Here is a 23775-nt window from a genome sequence, read left to right as displayed (position 1 = left end):
ATTCGTCTTTTGTGAGTTTGTTTAGAGGTTCAGCGATTTTCGAGAAATTTTCTACAAATCGTCTGTAGTAAGCGCATAAGCCCAAAAATAGACGCACCTCTTTCTTGTCTCTGGGCTTTCAGAATCCTGCGACTGCCACAATCTTGTCAGGATCAGGGCCAACACCTTCTGCGCTGATTACGTGTCCCAGAAAACAAAGCTTGTCGGAGCCAAACTGGCACATTTCTGATTTGATTGTCAAGCCGGCCGACTGGATAGCCTGAAGCACTGACCGCAGCCTAATTACGTGTTGGTCAAACGTCGCAGAAAATACCACAACATCGTCCAAGTAGACTAGGCATGACTGCTACTTCAGCCCCGTGAGGACAGTGTCCATCATACGCTGGAATGTCACTGGCGCACAACAGAGGCCGAAAGGTAGTGCTTTAAACTCGTACAAGCCATCCGGGGTTACGAAAGCGGTCTTTTCACGGTCTCTTTCATCCGCTTCGATTTGCCAATATCCGCTTTTTAAGTCGAGCGAAGAGAAATATCTGGCGTGCCCTAGCCGATCCAATGTGTCATAAATACGCGGTAAGGGGTATACATCCCGCTTGGTTACGCTGTTTAGTTTCGGTAGGCTACACAGAATCTCAACGTGTTGTCTTTCTTTTTCTCACGAGAACTGCCGGCGATGCCCACGGGCTGCTAGATGGCTGAATGACATCATCCTGCAACATCTATTGCACCTGACTCTTTATAACCTCTCATTCTTTCGGCGAAACTCTCTAAGAGTGTTGATACACTGGCCTGGTAGTTTCCTCTGTTATAATCCTGTGCTTCACGATCGGCGTGCGATGTACTTTTGATGAGGTTGAAAAACATTCTGCGAATTCATCTATCAGGTCTTCTAGGATTTTCCTCTCGGCTGGTGATAGACTTCGGCTGATTGAAACTGATGTTCCAAGGTCATGCGAGGTTTCCGAAGTAGGCGGCTCTGACACAACGGCACATAAGTCGGTAACTTCAGTAAAGCTGTGTACAAAAGCGATGGCAGTGTCCTTTGCGACATGCTGAATTTCATTTCCGAAATCGGTGAGCAGTACAATAGCAAGGCCATAATGTAAGCGAATAATGCCTCGAGCGATGCAAATGCCTTTCTTCATTCAGCAGCAACTCGACATTGCCATCCGCTATTCCTTCAGAGTCGACGAATGCGTCATTCCTCACGCCAACCAGGGCACTGCATCGCGGTGGCACGGTTACATCGCCGTCGATAAAACGCAACGCAGAACTTCCCGTCTCCTCGTCTATGGCCAGCTTTGTCAAAAAAGAAATACTAGAATTCTGCAAGTTTATTATGGCGCCGTTAGCAGGAAATCCATCACGATAATTACGTCTCTCGAGCATTCTGGCAGGACTAGGAAATCAGCGACATAAGTGGCACCCTGAATCCCGATCCTGGCAATGCATCGTCCCAGAGGTGTTATCAGATGGCCCCCAGCCGTGCGTAATTTTGGTCCACTCCAAGGCGTCAAAACTTTCTTCAAATATTTTGCGATTGCATAGCTTACGACTGAAAAATCGGCACCCGTATCAACCAATACGTTAAATTCCCGCCAGTCCATAGTAACACGCAAGTCTGAAGAAATTTTTTCTTTACTTATATTCGTCGTCATTTTCTGCTCGTTGCTGCTTCGCTGGAGCCTTGACGAAGGATCTTTGCTCTGTCGGACATCAGCAGCCTTGCCTCCCCAGGTCACTGCCTTCAGTTTTCCTGACGCGGGCTCGTTGACCGACGGTTTCGTGAATTTGGTGGTGAACTTGAACGTCGCGGACTTGGCGATCGATAACGATTTGGTGCTGGTGACCTTGGCTGGTGCTGGAAGCTAGCGGCTGGAGATCCGTGCCTTGAAAGGTACTCCTCTATTTCTATAGGCCTCACACCATTACGCGGGCATGGAGCATACACAGAAAACCCACGCAGACCGACCCTTCGGTATGGACAGTGTCGATAAAGATGTCCAGCTTCTCCGCAGTGAAAACAGAGCGGTGTCCTTTCAAGTGTGCGCCACACATCGCTTTTCCGTGGTCTCTGTTCTCCAAAAAAAGGTGAGCTGGTCGAAGCTGACTGGCGGGCACCGGGAGATGCGAACGAGGCATTGTGAACGGCAGGTTGGCGTAAAGCGTCTGCGTACGTTGATACATGGCGTTCCTGCAGAAGTTTTTCAAGTCGAAAAGGTTGCACTTCTGACTCCGGCTGAAGAATGGCGTGCCAAACTTCATCACGGATGACGGATGTGAGGGATGAAACTGTCGGCATGACTTGCGGTTGGAGAATGTTACAAAGCTCCTCTTTGACGATGGAACGCACCAGCTCCCTCAGCGTCTCGTTGCTGCTGTCTCGTTTTGCCAAAAGGATGCCCGCGGGCTGACTACCGGCATCCCGATTGTTGTGACCGGCACGCTGCTGCAGTGCTCTTTTCATGATCGTGGCTTCTGTGTGGAATTCAGCAACGGTACGTGGAGGATTGCAAACCAGGCCTGCAAATAAGTCCTGTTTGACTCCACGCTTCAAATGGCGCACTTTCATTTCTTCGGTCATGTTCGGATCGGCACGTTTGAAGAGGCGGGACATGTTCTCGATATACATGCTGACACTCTCGTTCGTGCGTTGGTTTCTTGATTGAAGGGCATTTTCTGCCCTTTCCCGGCGATCCGTGCTGGCATACGCAGCAAGCAACTGCTGCCGAAAGTCTTCGCACGTCGCTATTGCCCCTTCGTGGTTCTCAAACCATATTCTCGCTCCATCCTCCAACGCAAAGTACACCCGGCCCAATTTCCTCGCCTCATCCCAGGCATTCATTCGTCCTTGCGACCCGCTCAAAATGCTCCAGCCAGTCTTCCACATCTTTGTGCGCGTCACCGTGGAAGCGTTCAGGTAAGCACGGGGAAGACACGATGAGTTCAGATGTTGAAGCTGGATTGACAATTTCGCTGAGATTGGCGGTTACCGCTGCCCATGTCGCTGGAGCAGTGAGGAGTGGTCCGAATTCAGATGACTCACCTCGGAGGCGGCGGCTTGAACGCTGGTGTACTGGAGTAAGTTCGCCAGGCTCCAATCGCTGGGGGTCAGGGCTTCTTTCTCTCGCGCTAAGGGGACTTCCAATCATACCCCGCACCTCCACCAAAATGTCACGTAATACAACAGGGGGAACACACACAATGATTTATTGCGGGCGAACTTGTCACCCAGAAAAGTAGCTATGTCACAAAGAAGAGTCTGCTAAAAGCGTTCCGCCTACGCGTCCCTTTCTCAACAACTACTCCGTCAGTCTTCCGGGCTCGTGCTCGTGCACCAGAGGCATGCGCTGCTCTGCCCAAGATGCGTGAGCACGCACGAGGCACAGTAGACGCCCACATAGCGTCTCGTTGGTTGCGAGGCACTGTAGACGCCCACTTAGCGTCTCATTAGTTGCGAGGCACTGTAGACGCCTACATAGCATCCCGTTGGTCCTCTTCGTTAAATAATTAGTAGGAGCAATCTCTGTGGCAATATAATTTGGAAAAATGTGTCAACAGTAAACATTTGCCAAATCTTTATTTATTACTTATACAGTTACCCTCGTATTTCAAATCAAGGGACTATTAGAAAAAAATAAGAGAAAACTGTCCTGTCTCTTCTGGGCTCCTCTCACGTGACATTGTTTTTCGAAGCTTCAAGTCCTTCCTTTGTTCTCTCAATTGTTTATGTCCGCTCCTTCTTCAGTGACAGTGTAAATACAGTAACAGCTCATTAGTTCGAACTCTGTTTATTCGAATTTATGGACTAGTCGCAGTATAGTCCTGTCTGTTTCTATGGGGGAAAACTCCCGATAATTCGAAAAGGTCGGTATCCACGAAGGTTATTTTGAATAGAGAGCCTCCAATTCTGGTCTCTCCACACTGAAGTCGTTACGGAGTGATCCCAACATGTTGCGAAACCACACCAGACTAAGTTTACTACAGATATAAAATAACGTAAAAGAAACATTTCTTAGCAGGCGAGATTAAAGATGCTGCTCTAGAGGTCTTGGGCAAGCTTCATATGATACTTATGCATTCGAGACTGAAGAAACGCGCGTGAAAATGAAAATAATACTGACTGTTCTTGTTGAGTTAACCTTATTGTGATCCAGAAAGAATGCAGGGAAGACTCCAATTACATTTAATTGATTACATTAACTTTATACCGTGTATATAAACATGTTTTGGAGCATAAATAGCATCATACATTTCGATATTAAGACTGACTGCTCACATGAACGCATGATGCCAGTGTGTTTTTGGCATACTATTGACTGATGAATTAATTCTGTTGCCTCTTCAAAGCTTCATGAATGTAATTAATAATGCCCCTAAAAATATGTGTAGTAGCTTCTAGTTGGCGATAACAAGTGTGAGGTGGCCCCACTGTGGTGGTCTAGTGGATAAGGTACTTGGCTGCTGACCCGCAGGTCTCAGGATCGAATCTCTTCTGTCGCGGCTCTATTTCCAATGCAGGCGAAAATGGTGTAGGCCTGTGTGCTCAGATTTGGGTGCATGTTAAAGAACCCCAGGCAGTCAAAATTTCCTGAGCTTTCCACTGCGGCATCTCTCCTAATCATATGGTGGTCTTGGGTCACTAAACCCTACATGTCAATCAATCAATCAAGGTGGCTTCCTTGGGTTCTCCTCAAGCAGGTGGTGCAATGTTTCTATCTTTTAGCAATCCTCCACAAATTTGAACTCCACTTATTTAGAGCAATTTTAAAGTCCCTTTGGATGTTGAATTAACGAGCATTTACTAATCAGTCTTGGCATGATAACGAACTTGACTAGGTTATTGCTTGTCAAATCCTCCTTGTGCGCCTCACTACCTATTAGTGGCAGATTTGACAATGGCGATGGCGCTGATGGAAACTCTTTGAGACCACCGTAATGACAACGGAGATTCGTCATAAGCTTTGCCATTTAGTGCTGAGCCGCAAGTTAGTGGGGCCATAGCCTTCGCGATCAGCTGATTGGCAACACGACGGCCCGTTGAATGCAATGCAATGAATGCGATAGCAACAAACTAAAGGCTGGCGGCCAATTAGCCACTCTGGATCTGATATCGCGGCACTCCTACAAAACACTGGTGTAAAAACACGACCGCTCCAGGGATAAGTGCTCTTTTCACAGTCTCTTCGCCTGGAAAGCCGACTGATGCTTGCCAAGATAGCACACCACATGCAGATCGTAAACTCAGAGTTAACTGTTGCTACTCGAGCACCCCTCCCCCCCCCCCCCCTCCAGGTTTCTTCATCCGCATTCAAGACTGGTAGTTTTCTTTCTGTTTGAGCATTCGACGGCAGTTCTACAAAGTGGGGAATGTTATTGTATGCATCCTCCAGACGATAGAGATGGGCCGGCTCATGTGATCGCTGCTTCAACAGCGCTCGCGCGGTTTTACCCGCCCGTGAAAGATACGATGTTCCGAGGCACGTTATCGATTCGGACTAGGGGTGTCCGAACATCAAAATTTTAAAATACGAATCGAATACGAATACTTAGCTTCGAATACGAATTGAATATCGAATAATGAAAAGGTGCAATTTTTTTCTTCCGATAATCTTTTACTCAATCATATATTCATGTTGGAAACAGTACTACTGTTATTCTAGTCAGTTATTTCACAAAAAAAAATATCACCATCTGTACTTGCCAGAAGGCATAACACTGTAATAGTTGAGCTTGTGACAGTGATGTCTTGGGTTCAATCCACATGTTGAACAAACCTTTTGTATCTTTTTTTTTATTACAAAAAAATAAATGCTTTCGTATCTGCCATAATGACAAGTGAGCATGAGGCCACTGGTTTGATTGTGTAACTGTTGATACCCATGTACTTTAGTCTAAGCAATTATTAAAACTGCCTAGGTGGTCACAATTAATCCAGGTTTCCCCACTATCGATTTTGATTCGAAAGACCTCTTTTTTATAGTTTTCATTATTTTCTCCCCTGTTCTCACAGGTCAAACCACCAAAGGAAATAGGAGTACTTGGAGTGTTCTTTAACTACATGGCAATACTCGTTATCTCGCTTGCTTCAGCTGCCTTTCTCGAGGACTGCGCGCAGGCCATTTTCCGAAAAGAATGTTGTGTTGCGCTGATAGCAGCACGATCCTGACCGAGGTGTACCGGGCGCGCAGCGATAACGCGAGGTAAGTGCGCAAGATATATGATTACTGGTGTGTGATAGAAAGACACCCCAAATATGCCTCTTTGTTAGCGGAGCCACAGCTACCAGTGGCGAGGGCACTATTTTGCCTCATCGCAACCCCCTTGGGCGCTGGCTGCCGAAGGCAGTAAACTGACGTTGGCAAAAGAAAGAGATCGCAGCAACAGTGTAACAGAGGGTTGACTGCAGGAGACGTTACCGCGCAAGCGCGATGCGCGTGCGGTAGATTTTCAAAGGCGCTGTCGGGAACGCAGCGGAGCTTCGTATTAATCCGTTCGTCACCTTACGTGCGCAGCCGCAGCCGTTAGTAACGGAGAACTATATGTTATTAATAGATATGTGGGGTTTTACGTCCCAAAACCACCATATGATTATGAGAGACGCCGTAGTGGAGGGCTCCGGAAATTTCTACCACCTGGGGTTTCTTAACGTGCACCCAAATCTGATCACACGGGCCTACAACATTTTCGCCTCTATCGAAAATGCAGCCGCCACAGCTGGGATTCGATCCCGCGACCTGCGGGTCAGCAGACGAGTACCTTAGCCACTAGACCACTGCGGCGGGGCGGAGAACTATATGTGATGTCATTATAACATTAACCGAAAGTGTATGGCCTTTTATATGTTTGCCATTGTGGGGAAAAACACTTCAACTCATTCGCACGACCATATCTGCTACTATGAAATCATTCCGTGCTACTATAAAATCATTCCGTAACTATAAAGAGAGACTACATGCTGAAGATGCGGCACAGCTGACAGACTTGTTAGGCTTCGCCATGTGCACATACGTTTGTAAGGCAATCCATTAGCAAATACTGGCGTGGCTATACATGAAACGCGTTACCATCTTACGTGAAGCGTAGCGCGCCCCTAGCTAGTTTTGTGCAGTGCATCGCCTACTAAGCTCACTCCATCAGCGCCGCGCCCTGTAACGTATATGGGTGCGTTTGCCATTGCGTAGAGACATAACAATTATATGTACAGTCTCAGCTGGTTTTCGCTGCCACTGCCATGATGCACCATATACGTATACATATCTATATATATTGTAGAGAAGCCGCCGAACACTGAAATGGGTCGAACTCTCAAGTGCTTTCTAGTGGGTCTGCCCAAAAAGAACGCCGCTCGCACAGAGAGTCCGTGCTTGGCTGTTACTGTCGCCATTGTGTAGACTCGCTGTGTGCCGGCTAATAAACACCATAACAACTTGGTGGAGAGTGCTACGATCCCCTTCGATGCCCTTGGAACTACGCTCACGTACCCTGCAATCTACCATGTCCCACGACGCCTCTCAGCAAACGCCTCCTCCCATCTCCCATGCCACCCCCTTGTCCCGGTGTCCCCAGGATCCGCGATCCACCGATCTTCACGGGCGCCGATGGCACTGACGTGGAGGACTGGCTCGTTATTTACGAGCGCGTGAGCGTCCCGAACAAATGGGACGAGGACGGCAAGTTGACAAACTTGGTGTTCTACCTTGCGGGCGTTGCAAGTTTGTGGTACACCAACCACGCGTCCGAGTTCGCAACCTGGTCCGATTTCAAGACTGCTATCACCAACGTTTTTGGCCGCCCCGCCGTTCGCAAGCTGCAAGCCGAGCAGCGCTTACGCGAACACGCTCAGCAGGCCGGTGAATTATTCACCAGTTACATTGAAGATGTCCTGGACCTGTGCAAGAAATCCAATGACAGCATGTCCGAATCAGACAAGATCCGGAATGTCATGAAGGGCATTGACGATGATGCCTTCACGATACTGCTAGCCAAAAACCTAGGCACAGTAGCTGAGGTCATCACGCTGTGCCAGAGCTACGAGGAGCTCCGCCGGCAGCATTCGATGACTTGTCGCTCTACACCACGAGAAGCAGGGCTTGCTGGCTTGGAGGCGAGATGTGATCAGGTGGCGCTGCTGGCAGACCTAAAGTCCTTCATCCGTGAGTAAATCACGCGCCAGTTCTCCCTCCTTCCCTTTGCCCACCCACCGGCTGTTCAACAATCGGCAACTACTATTCTTCCACCCATCCGCCGAGCGATTGAGCAGAAAATAGCGGAGGTCATGCCTGCGTACCACCCACAACAACTTCCGGCCCTTGCGCCCCCAAAGTTACGCCCAAGTGGTCGCAAGGCCGCCTCCAGTCGTTCAAGCGCCTGCACCACTGACTTACGCCGAAGCTGCCGCACGACCTCCGTCCTTTGCAGCGGGTATGCCGGCTGCGTATGTTGGCGCAACCCCTCAGCCTCATTTTCAGCCCACCATACAGCCCCTCCAGCCACCGTTCCGGGCGAGACCCAACCCGGCAAACCGATGCGCACACCCGACAACCAGCCCATCTACTTTGCTTGCGGTTACGCCGGTCACGTAGCCCGTTATTGCTCTCGACTACAGCCGGCTCCCATTTCTTCTCCTGTTGCTGGCCACCTTAGCCGTTTGTATAACGACGAACTGCCGTCTGTGCGACTGTCGTCTCGCCCAGGTCCATCTGCTCGAAGGTCGCCGTCTCCACGACGTCAGTCTCTGTCCCCCATGCGGCCAAGTTCTTCTGCTCATGAGCGGGAAAACTAGTCGTCGCAGTCCCAGAGGCAAGGACTGCGACGCTATCGCAGTGTGAAAGCCCTCAGAGCCGCCCATCTAATGTCATTGACGTGCTTGTGGACGGTGTTCATGCATCTGCTCTTATTGACACTGGAGCTGCAATATCAGTTATGAGCGAAAACCTTTGCCGCTTGCTTCGAAAAGTGACGACGCCGATTTCTGGACTGTCCCTTCGTACCACTAGCTCACATCGTATTAATCCTACAGCAGGCTGCACAGCTCGCGTTGTCGTTCAGGACGTTCTGTATGTCGCCCAATTCATCATCATTCCAGCATGCTCTCATGACGTCATCCTGGGATGGGATTTTCTCTCCCGCAACGTGGAGCGCCTGAAGGATGCACGATAAGATTACTACGAGCGGGTGCGTAGTCCACAAGCGCGGCGCTTCATCCCGAGCGGTCTACGAGCCTGGCACGTTATCGGAGTCGTCTTTAGGCCAAACTCCGCTGACGGCGACACTGCGGGCAAGAACGGCGCGCCAGCGCACTCGTGGCGACATGCTTCTTCGCAAGCCTCGTCTGGCTGGCCTAACGAGGGTTGGTTTTCATCACCCGTGGACGACCGCTGCTGGATCGAGGAATAACCCCCCCTTTCATCATAGCGTCTACGTGGAATCATCGCCGAGTGACGTCGGTTCCCGTGATCACTTCGGAGCCTTAAATCTACGGGCAGGCACATTCCACGGCAGTGGGCTTGTCAGCAGCAGTGAAGGCAGCATGCTCAGTAATCCGCTTTGCCTTGCGATACAGGTCTTGGCGCTTCTTCTTGGTGAATGTCCTATGGTGTGCACCGTCTTCCCGGGGCTGGCTCGGGACGATGACGTCACCTCGTCTGGCTGGCCTAACGAGGGTTGGTTTTCATCACCCGTGGACGACCGCTGCTGGATCGAGGAAGCAACGCCCCCTTTCATCATAGCGTCTACGTGGAATCATCGCCGAGTGACGTCGGTTCCCGTGATCACTTCGGAGCCTTAAATCTACGGGCAGGCACATTCCATGGCAGTGGGCTTGTCAGCAGCAGAGAAGGCAGCATGCTCAGTAATCCGCTTTGCCTTGCGATACAGGTCTTGGCGCTTCTTCTTGGTGAATGTCCTATGGTGTGCACCGTCTTCCCGGGGCTGGCTCGGGACGATGACGTCACCTCGTCTGGCTGGCCTAACGAGGGTTGGTTTTCATCACCCGTGGACGACCGCTGCTGGATCGAGGAAGCAACGCCCCCTTTCATCATAGCGTCTACGTGGAATCATCGCCGAGTGACGTCGGTTCCCGTGATCACTTCGGAGCCTTTAAATCTACGGGCAGGTGCATTCCACGGCAGTGGGCTTGTCAGCAGCAGAGAAGGCAGCATGCTCAGTAATCCGCTTTGCCTTGCGATACGGGTTAGTAGGTACTTTCCTGCTCCATGTTATTGTAATGATAACCGTTTCCTGCTGCTGCTGCCTTGCCCACTGTGCCTAAAGCTTCTTTTTGCTTGTGTTGCACCTATACCTCTTGATCTGTTGGTTTGCGGTGACGTTGAGGCTAATCCTGGTCCTCTTACAGAAAAGGAAATGCTATCTGAGCTACTCGCTGGCCAAAAAACAATGAAAGCAGCTATTGACAAAGTACAGGCCAATCAGAAAGATTTAGCAGAAAAATTTGGCACGCTAGCAGAACGAGTTGATGCCATTAAGCGTCACATGAATAAATTTTCTTCATTGCCTAAACAAGTGAAAGAAATTGAAGATTCTATGACTCAAATGCAACAAAAACTAACATCCCTTGAAGGCAAACTTGATTTTGAAAATCGGAGCCGTAGAAATAACTTAATCATTTATGGCCTAAAAGAACCCCCTAGGGAAACACCTCAGATACTCCAGGATAGCGTCAATGAAATCCTCGAGAATAAACTAGGTATAAGGGCAATTACTGTTGAAAGATGCCACAGGCTTGGCCGCAAAATTGAAAACAAAGACAGACCAGTTATTCTAAAGTTTATTGATTATCATGAGAAGATGTTTGTTTTGAAAGTTACGCACAAGTTAAAGGGCTCGGTATTGTCCTTTTCTGAGGATTTTTCATACAGGGTTCGTGAGCCACGCAGAAATCTGTGGAAAAGTTCGGAAAAAGAGAGAGAGAACGGTGCTAAAGTAAAGCTTCTCTACAATCGACTGAGTGTGGATGGGAACTTGTTTAGTTGGGGTGAAGCGAAAAGTGCACGTGTTAAGCTAAGGAAGAATGGAAAATGACGGAGCATGTGCAGTTTACAGTAGCTGAAAATACTAAATTTGAACTGTAGAAGTGTTATTAGCAAAACCACAGAATTAGAAGGAACCCTTCTGGCCTATAGTCCCCATATTGCTATCCTAACCGAAACATGGTTGCACGATAACATACTTGACAGTGAATTCGTTTCTCGGGGCTACCGTGTGTACCGGAATGACCGTAGGAGTAGAGGGGGTGGAGTGGCGATCCTGTTTACACAGTCATTGCAAATTACAAAAATGCGTGACATACATAATGTCGAGGGCATTTTTTGCAAAGCGTATTACGGAAAGACCAGATATGTTATTGGGGCTATTTATCGTCCACCCAATTCCTCTATGGATGTTCTGGATGAATTACACAATTACCTTGTCGCGCATGTGAAGCCTGAGGATCGGATAATTCTAGCTGGAGATTTTAATTTGCCGCATGTTAACTGGCCATCTTTCTCTTTGCAACAACCTAACTATAAAATTGGTGAAAGAATGATCGATATAGTGTTTTCTTTTGACTTGATGCAAGTCGTTGATGAATTCACTCGAATACAGGCAAACTCTTGTTCAATTCTAGATCTCTTTTTCATTAGTGGCTCAATCTCTGCTCAAGCTAGCTGCTCTGTTCTCCCTGGAATATCTTATCATCAGGCTGTGATACTTACGCTTTCTGATGTTGTTTTAAAGAAAAATTGCAAGAGGGTCTCGTTCCCAAACTTTTCACGTGCAGATGACACTTCAATATTGGACTTACTATCATTTGAATTTGATTCTTTTTCGAGTTCCACTGCTGATATTCATTATTTGTGGAAGCATTTCAAGGACCTTATAAATGTGTGTATTGAAAGATTTGTTCCACGCATTGTAAAAAAATCGAAAGGAAAGAACCCCTGGATTTCTCGGGAAACGTTGCAGTTGCAAAGACGGCTCAAACGTATAAAAAATCAGAGACTGTACTCTAAAGACATAGGTATCCTCCAACAAAGAATTTCTGAACTGGCTTCTCAATTAAAAGCAAATGTATTGTCTGACAAGGAACGCTATTATGGCCAACAACTCCTGAGTCTCATGTCTTCGTCTCCCGAGAGGTTCTGGAGTTTAATTTCGCCTAATCCTGTGACTACTGATGTTTTTGAAATTGACGGTGTGGAAACTAGTGATTCCTCTGTTATTTCTAATGCTTTGAATTATCATTTTAAGTCTGTTTTTATGAAGGATAATGAAGCCCTGGAAACATTTGATCTGGCAGGCCCATCTCTATCGGATATTGTCGTAACTGAAGAGGGAGTTTTTAATTTACTTTTGAAGCTTGATGTTAAAAAATCTTCAGGTCCTGATGGAGTACCGAATGAGTTCTTAAAACGCTATGCACAATGGGTTTCAAAGTACCTAACAATTCTTTTTTCTAAATCTCTGAAAGATGGTCAAGTTCCGGATGACTGGGTAACTGCTAAAGTCAAGCCCCTACTTAAGAGTGGAAATCCCCATTCTGTTATTACTATCGGCCGATCTCATTAATTTCAACTTCCTGTAAACTACTTGAGCACATAATACATAAGCACATTTCAGAATTCCTTGATAAGCACAATATTTTGTCAGGTTCACAACACGGATTCAGGAAAGGATTTTCTACTTGTACTCAGCTGGTAACTACAGTTCATAATTTCGCACAATCTATAAATTCCAGAAAACAGGTAGATGCAATTTTTATGGATTTTGCTAAAGCTTTCGATACGGTCTCTCACAATAAATTACTTTTCAAATTGGATTTAATTCTTAAGAATACTCAGCTTCTAAATTGGATTTCCGGTTATCTTTCGAATCAAAAACAGTACGTCTTTTTCAATGACCATTGTTCTCGTACAGTTCCGGTTGACTTGGGTGTTCCCCAAGGCTCTGTGCTCGAACCCCTCCTCTATTTATTGTTTATAAATGATATATCACATGATATACCTGTAAAAGTTAAGTTATATGCGGATGACTGCATCCTGTACTCGGAAATAGAAAACCATACTGATCAAATTCATTTAAACGATGCATTTCAAAAGTTCATTCGTTGGTGCGATAAATGGCAGATGTCAGTTAATTTTAAAAAGACCGTTTTCATGAAAATTTCTCACAAACGTAACACTCTTCATTTTGCATATTCAGCCAATAATGTTTTTTTGCAGGAGGTACAACACTACAAGTACCTTGGTCTTTGGATTTCGAATGACCTTAACTGGACCAGACATATTAACACTGTAATAAGCTCGTGCAATTACAAATTATTTTATCTCAGATGAGCCCTTAGGCACTCCACTCCCGCCGTTCGCCTTGTTGCAATTAATGCAATTGTTCAGCCTACTTTAGATTATGCATCCATAATTTGGTACTCTTACACCAGAAAAAATATCAGCGAAATGGAAAAAATTCAAAAAAGAGCTGTTAGGTTTATTTATAACAGTTTTGGTCGTACTTCAATAACATGTTTATTAGCAAAAGCTAACCTCCCAACACCTACACAAAGAAATAAAGTATTGTGATTGAAATTTTTCTTTCAGTTAGTTAAAGGTTATTTTAAGTTAGACTTATCACATATACTTCATTTGTCCACAGGATATACCACAAGGCAGAGGCATGCCTTTACAATAACACCATTTTCCACCCGTAATCACACATTCAAGTATTCGTTCTTCCCTAGGACAATTATCGAATGGAATAACCTTAGTAACGAAGTTGTTTCCCAGTCATCCTTGAACCTTTTTGCTGCGCAGCTCTAGCAGTGAGTGTCTAAATTCTATGACATGTGCTCCTGTTGTTTATTTCAATCACTGTAACTATTCTCCACTTGTGATCATCTTGAATGTAGCGCTCATTTCTCTATATATTCTTATGCCGGTTTATTACCAATCACTGTTCTTTTTTATTTTTATTTGTTTGCCAATTTGTAAATTTATGAAATGTATATCCACCCTGCCAAAACCCTATGTTAGGGTTGCAGTATTCACAAATAAATAAATAAATAAATAAATAAGCAACGAAACTATAAGCGAATTCACAATCAGATTACTAAGAGCGAGCGCGGTCTGAGCACTGCGCGTTATCAGAATAATCTTTAGGATCTGCTTACGACGAGACTGCGGGAAAGAACGACGCGCTAGTGCATTCGTGGCGACGTGCTTCTTCGCAAGCAACGAAGCATTTCACTCGCTAGCTTCTCGGAACCGCAAAAGGGCATTTTAAGCATCGGCAGCGGACCCCACAGTCAAGCTTGTCCACCCCGCCCCCCTCCACTGCCAAGGATTGCTCAGAACAGCGGCTAGCAGTTTTGAGGGTCGTCACTTGAAAATGCGATACCAGGCCCAGAGCGTGCCGATTTTTCGTCATCGTAGCTACACATTTCGCGCATCGTCACCGAATGCCGCCACCAAGCGCATCACATGCCAACTGCACTGTCCACGCGGCCGCGCACTCCACGGTCCTACGGAGTGCTGTCAATAAGCTTTTTTAATGCGATTTCCACATGCTTGGAGCCGTGCATGGTATTACCACAAGCGTCTTTAAATGTTCCGAGACAATGAAAGCCTCGTAGATTTGCACTTCCGTGACCGGCCGTACGATGGTGCGTTTCCCCGCCAGAGTAGCAAAAGAGCATGTATGAAGCAGGTTCACGAATTTTTATACGCCCGTCTCGCATCATTAAATAAACTTCTAAAAAATTCCTGTGCCACCAATCTTCTGCCCATAGCTTTGTTGTTTAGAAAAAAGGCATAGGCTGTGATGGTGTGAGCCATTTTTTTTTATGCAATAAACCTCTGTAAAAAATGTTAAGTGATTATTTGTAATCAAGTACTTATTTATGTTAATTAAAGGCACACTGGGCAGAGACTACATGCCTGAGAAGTCAGAGATTACAAAACAAGCCGGAGATCACAATTTTTAGGTGTTTTAGAGACGTAAAGAGAAGTTCAAACTATGAACGTAGTTTTCTCAACTGTTTTTTTTTTTTTTTTTTTGGCATTATGCTCAGCCCCTCCACGAGGTTCAATGAAGAAATAATTTGACACTCATCAAGTATTTGTGGTATTGCCTTGACATTTGTATGGAAGCACTGTGAGGCCATTTATAGTGTCTGTGCCTATTTTCATCAATATACAACCAGAAACCAGAAGGTTCGTTGAAAAAAGCCTGTCAATAACTTCAACAGGCTTTTTCTCACACGTGTCTTATGGACATTGTGCATTGCTCTTGGAAAGTTTATCCAGCAATGACTGGACAGATTTTGATGCAGTTTTTTTTTTTCCTGAATCCCAAAACAGTTTTTGATGGTGTGAAAATCTTTGAATTCTTGTTTATGGCCCAGTTCTTTTTTTTTTTTTTCTAAAAGATGACTTGTACATGACACTGTCTCTGACAATGTGTGTAGGCAGCCATGATGATCTCTATATGAAAAAAAAAGACAAGTGATAAAAAAATTCTGAGATTGTTAAGTAAAGATCAACACTATTTGCAGCTTCCTGGCATGCTTTGTTACAGCCCTAGGCTTTCCACGAGCAGACCATATACGTCGCACCATGTAGCGCGATGTAATTTGAGAACTACTCAAGGTATCATAACAAAACTAGATATTTCCCTATTCAAGACACCCATGAGTATGCATGCCAGGTTTAATTGCTCCAGGTAAACAAATAAAAAACTTTTTTTCAATGCCACTTCCCCCCTTAAAGTGTTCACGCACAGCGAGATTCAACTGTAGTGTATGGCGATAGGAAAGATGAAAATTCGTTGTTTTTTCAGATCATTAGCTATATATCTTAGCCTTTGTTCGATTTCTTCATCAGAGAACGCTAAAGAATTCATGTCTGGACTCTGAAGAGTTTTTATACTGCAGAAAAATTTCAAAACCACACTTTTACTTCTGGCTCAGGATAGGAAATCATAATGCTTAGTGTCATCTTTTGCTTTAGTCAACTGTGTGTTTGAATATGGTTCTCCAGTTTATAGTCACTCCAGTTATAGTCACTCCAGTTTTTCGAACACTGGTAATGTAATAAGCTTTCCAGGCTGCATTCCTTCTACAATCGCAATCTACGTTCCACTGAGAATCGAACGAATGATTTTATTTTATTGAACAATAAATTTTGACTTTTTCTAGAAGTTGTTAGAGCACTACAAATTTTCTTTGATTTTTGTTCACATGAAGCAGTGGATATGGAAGAAATTGTAGACACCAAGCAATTCTTGAATATGCCAGTTACTAAAAGTACTGGTTTCTTTATCAGCAAATGCCACTGGATAAAAAATTTTAAAAATTACAGGCAGATGATCGCTATTGGCAGCAGAATCAACAGTCGATCAAGGAAATACAGTACAAGTTTCTGCAAGAGAAGTTTTTGTCTAATGACCAATTTCACAGACGGTTAGCTCAGGAATCTGTTTTAAACACCAAGAAATATAACATGAATTAAAATACTGTAAAAGTTTAGAGCACTGTCAAAATGGTTAGTACACTGAACACTGTAAGGATAATAAGTGTTTATAATATTTATCATAAACATCTGGGAAGGACAAGCTCTATGACCTTGTAGTCTTCTTTACTTCCTTGTCTTCTTTTCTATGTCACAGTGGCACATACACGCAATGGATTGCGCAAATCTCATTTGGTGCCCATGGAAGTATTATTACAATTATTGTCACAATAAAGCATTTTGTGGCTGAACAAAAAACTGTGTAAACATGGTGCATTTATGGATGATTCTTCATAGGTAAAACTAGAAAGGGTTCACCAGCCACAGTGTCTGTGGCTGGTGAAAGCGTTCGTGCATTCAACAATGTAATATCACACAAAGAATGAAATTCTAGTGACAGCAACCTTTGACACTGAACTACTTCTGGCACAGTACCAGATGTACTGCTCCAGCAGAAAAACATAAGCACAATGGCCAATGATTATTGCAAGAAAATCACGAATATCACAGGAAATTCAAGCTTTAATTTAGTATGGGCTATTCTTCACTAACTTGATAATTTCTTCTTGATATGGGGGTTAACACAACAACCAATGTTGCGATTTCCTCACTGCCACATTCGCCATGAGTGCTAATCTTTTTCTTTTACAACTGTAAATCTCCCAGGTCTGCAAAAGTGGCACTGCCTCCTTGTGGCATTCTAAGGTGAAATTGGGTTTTATTGCCTTCGCGTGCGTGCCTACTCTGCCACTTATAGTTGCATAAACGGCACCACAGGTACACTAAACGATATCTCTAACCGCAGTGCTACTGAGCATTTTGTGAAGCTCTGAGCAGGCATCACCAGTAAAACACAACAATGAATACTAAAATGGGCAGGACAAAGAAATTCACTCCCACCATTAAAAATCAGTTGAGTTGGTCTTTAAGCTGCTTTAATAGAGGTATAAAATAGGTATTACCTGGCAGCAGGTGATAGAGCTCTTTTGCTGGATTCTTTGTCAACTGAAACTTTCTCTTTACGCTTGAACATCAGGTCTCCGAAATCATTATCAGGCAGCACAAACTCATTGTCAGGGTTAGGAAATGGAAGAATTTCCGACTCGTGCTGCAAGAGAGTAAGTTCTGTTAGAATAGGATGTTATCAAGAAATAGACAACAATGTAATGCCAGATGCCATTTTTATCATTGTCACCACTTTTGTGCACATCTCTTTGCACCAAACCTCGACTTTCATACAGCCTTATGCTGCCTAGGCTGAAAATGGCACTGGTACAGTTACATTTTAGATTGCTCGAAACGAAAAAAAAAAAAAAAGTTGAGCAGTTGGTGAGGATTCATGATGAAATAACACAAGCATGCAGACTGATTCTAAAGAAAAGATTATGACCAGTGATGTTCCGTACCACATCGAAGAATTCCCATTCAGACACATGAAAATTCCCTATTTAAGATTTTTCCCTGCAAACGTTCACCCAATTTCCAGCATATTTCCCTGCACAACAGTACTAATTTCTGCCCCCATCCACGCACGCACATACTATAATTACACGTGTCTGACTTACAGGCAACTTTCGAAATCATGACTAGCCCCTCCACTGCCGCACAACAAAAGCATCACTTTATTAATTTATATACTGTTAGTACACTGCACATTATGGGCTTCAAGTCCAACACCAATAGTGAACAAGAAATCGCTCCGTGTAAATATTAGAAACAAATCTCAAGCAGCATACTTGCGTTGTGCATGAGCCAGAACAGATTACAGAAAATGAAGGTGCACTGTGACCACTAATAGTCGGTGGTCACAGGAGATTTTAACCATTTTTTAAATTCCCTGCAATATCGCAAAGACTCCTTTTCCCTGTGGCTCAAAATGACAGGCGAAAATTTCCCGAAAAAGGAAAAATTTCCTGCACGAAACATTACTGGTCATGATTGTGTTGACATTGTGGAGTTACTATCGTCACCTGTGAAGTCATTTGCCTCGTGGCACACACGTGTTCATCATCATCATCATCATCATTTAGCGCAATAGCAGTGGCAGGGCCGCCTTATGGTTAGACTAGGTGTCCGCACAGACAAGATTCGATACTCTGCTTGACGCTGGGCAGCTGGCGCGAACAGTTGTCTACCTTAATGGGGCCATGGGAGTGACACTGTGGGTCATCTCCTGTGGGCCTCTCATGGTGAGTCGAATGTTGGCGATGCCGGCTTCACGTTACTCTGTATTTGTTATGTTAAGTGCATTAGAATATTGCATAAGGTTGTTATAGTGTGTCACTAGTGACATATTTGACTCAGCTGGCGATATAATCGATAGAAAAGTAGTTGAATAAATGAACACGCTATTTGGTGTGAACCGACCATGTCTGCGGTGTCCATGTGACCCAAGAGTGGGGCTCTTATTTCAAGACCCCACACTGTTTTGAGCGTACGCACTAGGAGTGATGTAACCCGCAGCTGGCTGTCTTCTGCACATTGTCTGCGCGGCTGACCATGAATGCGGTTGTGGCACCAGGCGATGAGCATGCCTGGGACCTGTGCAACTGCCTGCAGCCCAGCTCTTTCGCGAGTGCTGGTTGGAACAAGAAGACGTGTCGGTGCGAGTGACACTTTCTCACACCGACCGCAGTGTTGCTCGTTATAAAGTCATTGAGCCAGACAGTGCAGCAGTGTCAACTGGCGGTGGTTCGTGGTGCATGGACATTCTTTAGGGACATCTCTTGTACTCTTTCCTACAGCATGTGCAGCTGATAAATTTTAGTTTTTTGTGCTTTTGCTATCACCCCCTGTGAAGTCATTTGCACCTCATCGCGTACGTGTCTCACAGATGGGCTGAATTTATTGGTAACAACCATCGAGCAGTAGGTGGTGCAGTGCTCTCACAAGTTCATCATCACCATGGTCAGCACAGCAGCATTGGGGGCTGCCCTGCGGCAAGGCTCGGTAGCCGCATAGAAAAACTTCCGGACTCTCTTGAGCACAGGGCGGCTAGCGCGAATGGTCGTCTACCGTGGGCCCCTCGTGTTAAGCTGAATGTCAGCGACGCCCCCTTCCGCTTACCTAGGATTCGTTGTGTTGATTTAGTGCATTGAAATATTGTATAAGGTTGTTTTAGGGTTTCACTAGTGACATACTTAATTTGGCTAGCGATATCGATGTAAAAGTAGTTGAATAAATGTACGAAATGCCTCGTGTGGCTTGACTGCATCTGCTGTGTCCGTGTGTTCCGTGAGCGGGGCTCTCATTTCGTGACCCGACAATTTCAGATTGAAAGATGGCACGAAGCAAAAGGGAAGAAGGTGAAAGGGAGCTTCACTTTAGAACTATAGAATAAAGAAAGACAAAAGATGTGGTATTGTAGACAAAACAGAGAAAAAAATGTGAAGAAGAGGAAGTAAAGAATGGACATGAGAGAAGACAAGGATGGAAAAGAGAAGAGGCGTGAGTGAGAAATAGCACTAGCGTTGCGTTTTATCATTGATGTAATGCTCTGAGGATTGCGAATGGCAACTTGCAATGGGAACTCTGATACTTGCGGTGTATAGAAGTGTTATGATTATTTCGGGTGTGCTTGCAATTAAGATGGATTGAGAAGAAAGATGGGGGATTGTGGTGGGAAGGCACACACTTTATCAAACCAAGAATGGAAAATACACAAAATTAACGTAACACGCACAAGCACGCAAAACTCGGCTAAACACTAAAATCAGAAAAATGAGCCACGTTAGAGCCAACTATAGCCCTAGCCAGCTCATAGACCTATTCCTTGTTAAACAACAGAAGGTTCCATTGATACATGTTGCTGAGCATCGATGTCCCGATGCGTAAACTCTGCCCAGCCATCCCAGCGAAAAGCACGCTACCACCCTCATGATCATGTGACAACTGGTGCAGCAAGCGCAAAAGCTGCCTCCGAGCAAAGCCCGCATTTCTATGAGTGGCAGCCGCAACAGAGGAGGTTGCATATGAGCCTTGTTGACGTGTAGCTCTAGCTTTGAGAATCTAATCAAAGCATGAGGTATTTTGATGGCATTGTGGCATAACGGGATGTGTACACATATTTTAATTTGTTAACAATGCGAAATCATTGCCGTTACAGTAACCTACGATAGACGTGTACATTTTAATCTGTTAGCATGATCAACATATTAGAACGAGTTCAGAACAGGGCAATCATTTCTAACAATTACAAGCATCAGTCTGGTGTCACACAATTAAAATAAACTTAACCTCTCATTCCTTGTGACACTGTTACACAAATTCATACACTCATCTCGAACACTGGCACGCTTGACACAACTCCACTCTATGTCACCCAGGCTTCATAATCATCTTAGCTTTTTGTGCATTTACGGATCAACACGTGAATTCGATAGTTCAGCACTTCCAGGTGCTGTCTGATGAAGGAACTCCCTGCCAGATAGGATCCCATGTCTACAAAACATTAATACATTCCGTGACACATTAACCAGTTATCTGGCCAAGGATGCGCAAAAAAATCTGCCATTATAGCTGTACGCCCTTAGTGTCATTTTAATTTTTCTTTGTTATTTTTGATTGCATCATTTCATAACAGCCAAGTGTCTTTTTTTTTTCTCTTCATATGTCAAACAATTCATTGTGTAAAATCTGAAGTTTGCTTGACTATATTATTTGTTAGATAATGCCTCCTGTGATTGTTTTTCCGTTATATGTTTTATCTTTGATAGTGTTGAGATTTCTTTTTTACCAGTACTGCCGTAAATATTTTCTATTGTACTGCGCTTTGTCATTTGGTTCGTGAACGCTGTTCACGTATTTATATTTTGTGAACAATCGTGAAATTGCACTTTTTGTATTGCCCCTCTTACACTATGCCTCAACACGGGCCTGTAGAGTATTTTTAAATAAATAAACAATCTCAGCATGTTTTCCAATTACTGTTTTCCTGCGATTTCACACAGACGTGAAAACCTCATGAAGTGCACCGTAGCAGCAATAGCCCTGCCCAATGCACTTGTGTCAGGTGTGTCATTGCAGCCGCGTATAAACAGAAAAAGCATAGTTTAAATTGATACTATCATTCATTCGGTGCTGCTTTAAAGGGCCACTCACCAGGCCACATACTAAGTTTTAGTTAGACAGTGGAAGTTGTTGGGTATCCGATGAGGAACATTTTGCCACAAAAATGTTTTGAATCGGTTCATCTCGAGCAGAGAAAACAGGTGGCACGAAACGAGGATGAGAGGAGGCGAACTCAAAACCTTTGCCACTCCTCCGCGTAGCCTTCCCAAGCCAAATCTCTTCCCCACCCTCTCCAGCATCCGACCATGAGGTGACGTGCGCATGACGTGCCCAAACAAGTCCAACCCCCAAGCACACGAGCAGCGTTGCTTTGTTGACCAGCGTTATTTTGTGGTCTTCTGCCTGTTTAGAAACACTGGCTTATACGCGGTAGAGTAGATGAGCACAATGAGCGCGCGAACGCGTAGGAGCGTTCCACAGTGGTCCTCTGCTCAATGCGCTGATCGCGGGGACATGAACACATGTGAAACGCTGGCACATTAGCCCCGTATCTTGTAGCATTTCATGGTAAAAGTATGAAAGAAAAACAGCAAATTTTTTTTATTGCGTCTCATTATTTATTTCAAGTTTTATTAATCGCTTAAAGCAACAAATACATAAACTATGCATATTGCGTTAAATAATTTTTGCCATGTCACATGGCATACTGTTGACAACGTCAGAGCAGAGTCGTCTACGTAGAGGACCAACGTCACCGCATTGCCGTGTACGTAGGGCCATTCCTACGCCCACGTCATGCCCTCACTCTCTAGGAGTGCGCCGGCAGAGGGGAGGGCGAGCAGCGTTCATCTTGAAATTTGACCTATTTCCGCGGCACAGAGCGTTGTAAACTTTGGCAGACGTGATCATAAACGCCTCGTCTACGCATTGCGCTTGTCAGCTCAAAATTGTCAAACCTGGTGAGTGGCCGGCCCTTTAAGGAACCATGCCCACACAGAAAGAAACACATGCTTTATGACAGAGTGACATTAGTTCACGCGAGTACAACGAAAACTTTCTGACACGTCTAAGCCTTCTGAAGTCATATCAACAATCGCAACCGCGAAAAATTCTTTACATAAGGCAATGGTATTTGCAATATTAGCGTGCTTTGAGGTAAGCATGCTCACTATGTCTCCACAAAGGTTTATTCCGAAAAATGTGAAATGGCACATCGCAATGACAAACCCTTGACCGACCTAGTCGTTCTTGCTGAGTAAGCCGCTCCAAAATATAACCAGTGAACCGGCGTCGAAGGCAAGTTCTTGCGCAGCAAACAAATCATCTTGCGAGTTTTTGTAAACAGAAAACTGGAAAAGAAGACAGCCTATATGTCTTATGCCTTCCCACACAAATAACCGTGACACTTTGCCGGCACACCACTTTTTTCCTCTTTGCTCGGCGATCAAAAAGCGTACGCACCAACGAAAAAACAGTAGAAACTGCGGTAACCACGACGGCTTTTGCCTACCACGCGGAACTAAGCGCCCAGCGACAGGGCCACCGCATTTTGGTGACATACGTCTAGTGGCATTCGTCTATAGCCACTATAGCTTTTATGTAATTCTTCAATGACGCTCGCTCTCGGATAGAACGTTCTTACTGTTCGTGGAAGCGGTTTGCGACAACAACGAAGTTTCCCATCGTCGAAGCCCTAAAGGCGTCTCGCAGTCATCATCATTGGCCCGCATCTGTTTGACGATCGACTTGTCTTCACTTGTGACCCAGTCGTCATGGGTCCCGGCAGCTTAGGCCTACCCGGCAACGTCGAACTCCAGGGACTGCCAAGTGGGTCCCAGGAATCTTGTGAAGGTGTAGAGCAGCAGGTGCCCCGAGAACTGCTGTTTCAAGGTGACACTGGCCTGGAGAGTATCTTTCGTTGTCTACTAAGATAGCTAGCTGGCTGCTCTTCGGCAACCTAATGCCACCACCTTCAGATTCACGCTAACTGAGCCTTACCAAAGAGAGTGACGCTGTCTTTTCAACCTTCCTCGTTCGGCGCCCTACAGGACAATGCCACCTATGCTTCTGGGGGTTTTCCACCACAGCGCAAGTCGTAGGTAGGTAATCAACTTTATTGATTCACGAAGGAATCATTTGAGGGGGGGGGGTGGGGGGGTGGTAGGGGATGTGGAATCAGGATGACGACGAGCCCTCGGGCCGCTCTAGGTGGCCGGACACTGCTGTGCTTCGGCGACCCTTCTGGCCCAGCTCACTGTCCGGA

General features: G+C 45.3%; 2 protein-coding genes across 3 annotated transcripts in view; one reads left to right on the top strand and one right to left on the bottom strand.

The window, feature by feature from the left end:
- Window positions 1-23775, bottom strand: part of LOC119163322 (uncharacterized) — a 131471-nt gene that overhangs the window by 74099 nt on the left and 33597 nt on the right. For both annotated transcript variants that reach the window (XM_075872953.1, XM_037415290.2), the window contains exon 3: window positions 17465-17610. In XM_075872953.1, coding sequence (XP_075729068.1) covers window positions 17465-17610 — 146 coding nt within the window. The remainder of the gene's footprint in view (window positions 1-17464; window positions 17611-23775) is intronic.
- LOC142771475 (uncharacterized) overlaps window positions 9686-23775 on the top strand; it is a 50922-nt gene continuing 36832 nt past the window's right edge. Inside the window, exon 1 of the mRNA XM_075872960.1 lies at window positions 9686-10194. Within this exon, the coding sequence (XP_075729075.1) occupies window positions 9847-10194 (348 nt within the window). The 5' untranslated portion in view covers window positions 9686-9846. The remainder of the gene's footprint in view (window positions 10195-23775) is intronic.

This window comes from Rhipicephalus microplus, chromosome 9, assembly GCF_043290135.1.
Source record: "Rhipicephalus microplus isolate Deutch F79 chromosome 9, USDA_Rmic, whole genome shotgun sequence".
Classification (NCBI taxonomy): domain Eukaryota; kingdom Metazoa; phylum Arthropoda; class Arachnida; order Ixodida; family Ixodidae; genus Rhipicephalus; species Rhipicephalus microplus.
The sequence above is the reverse complement of the archived record's forward strand: the minus strand, read 5'-3'. Positions and strand labels throughout refer to the sequence as shown.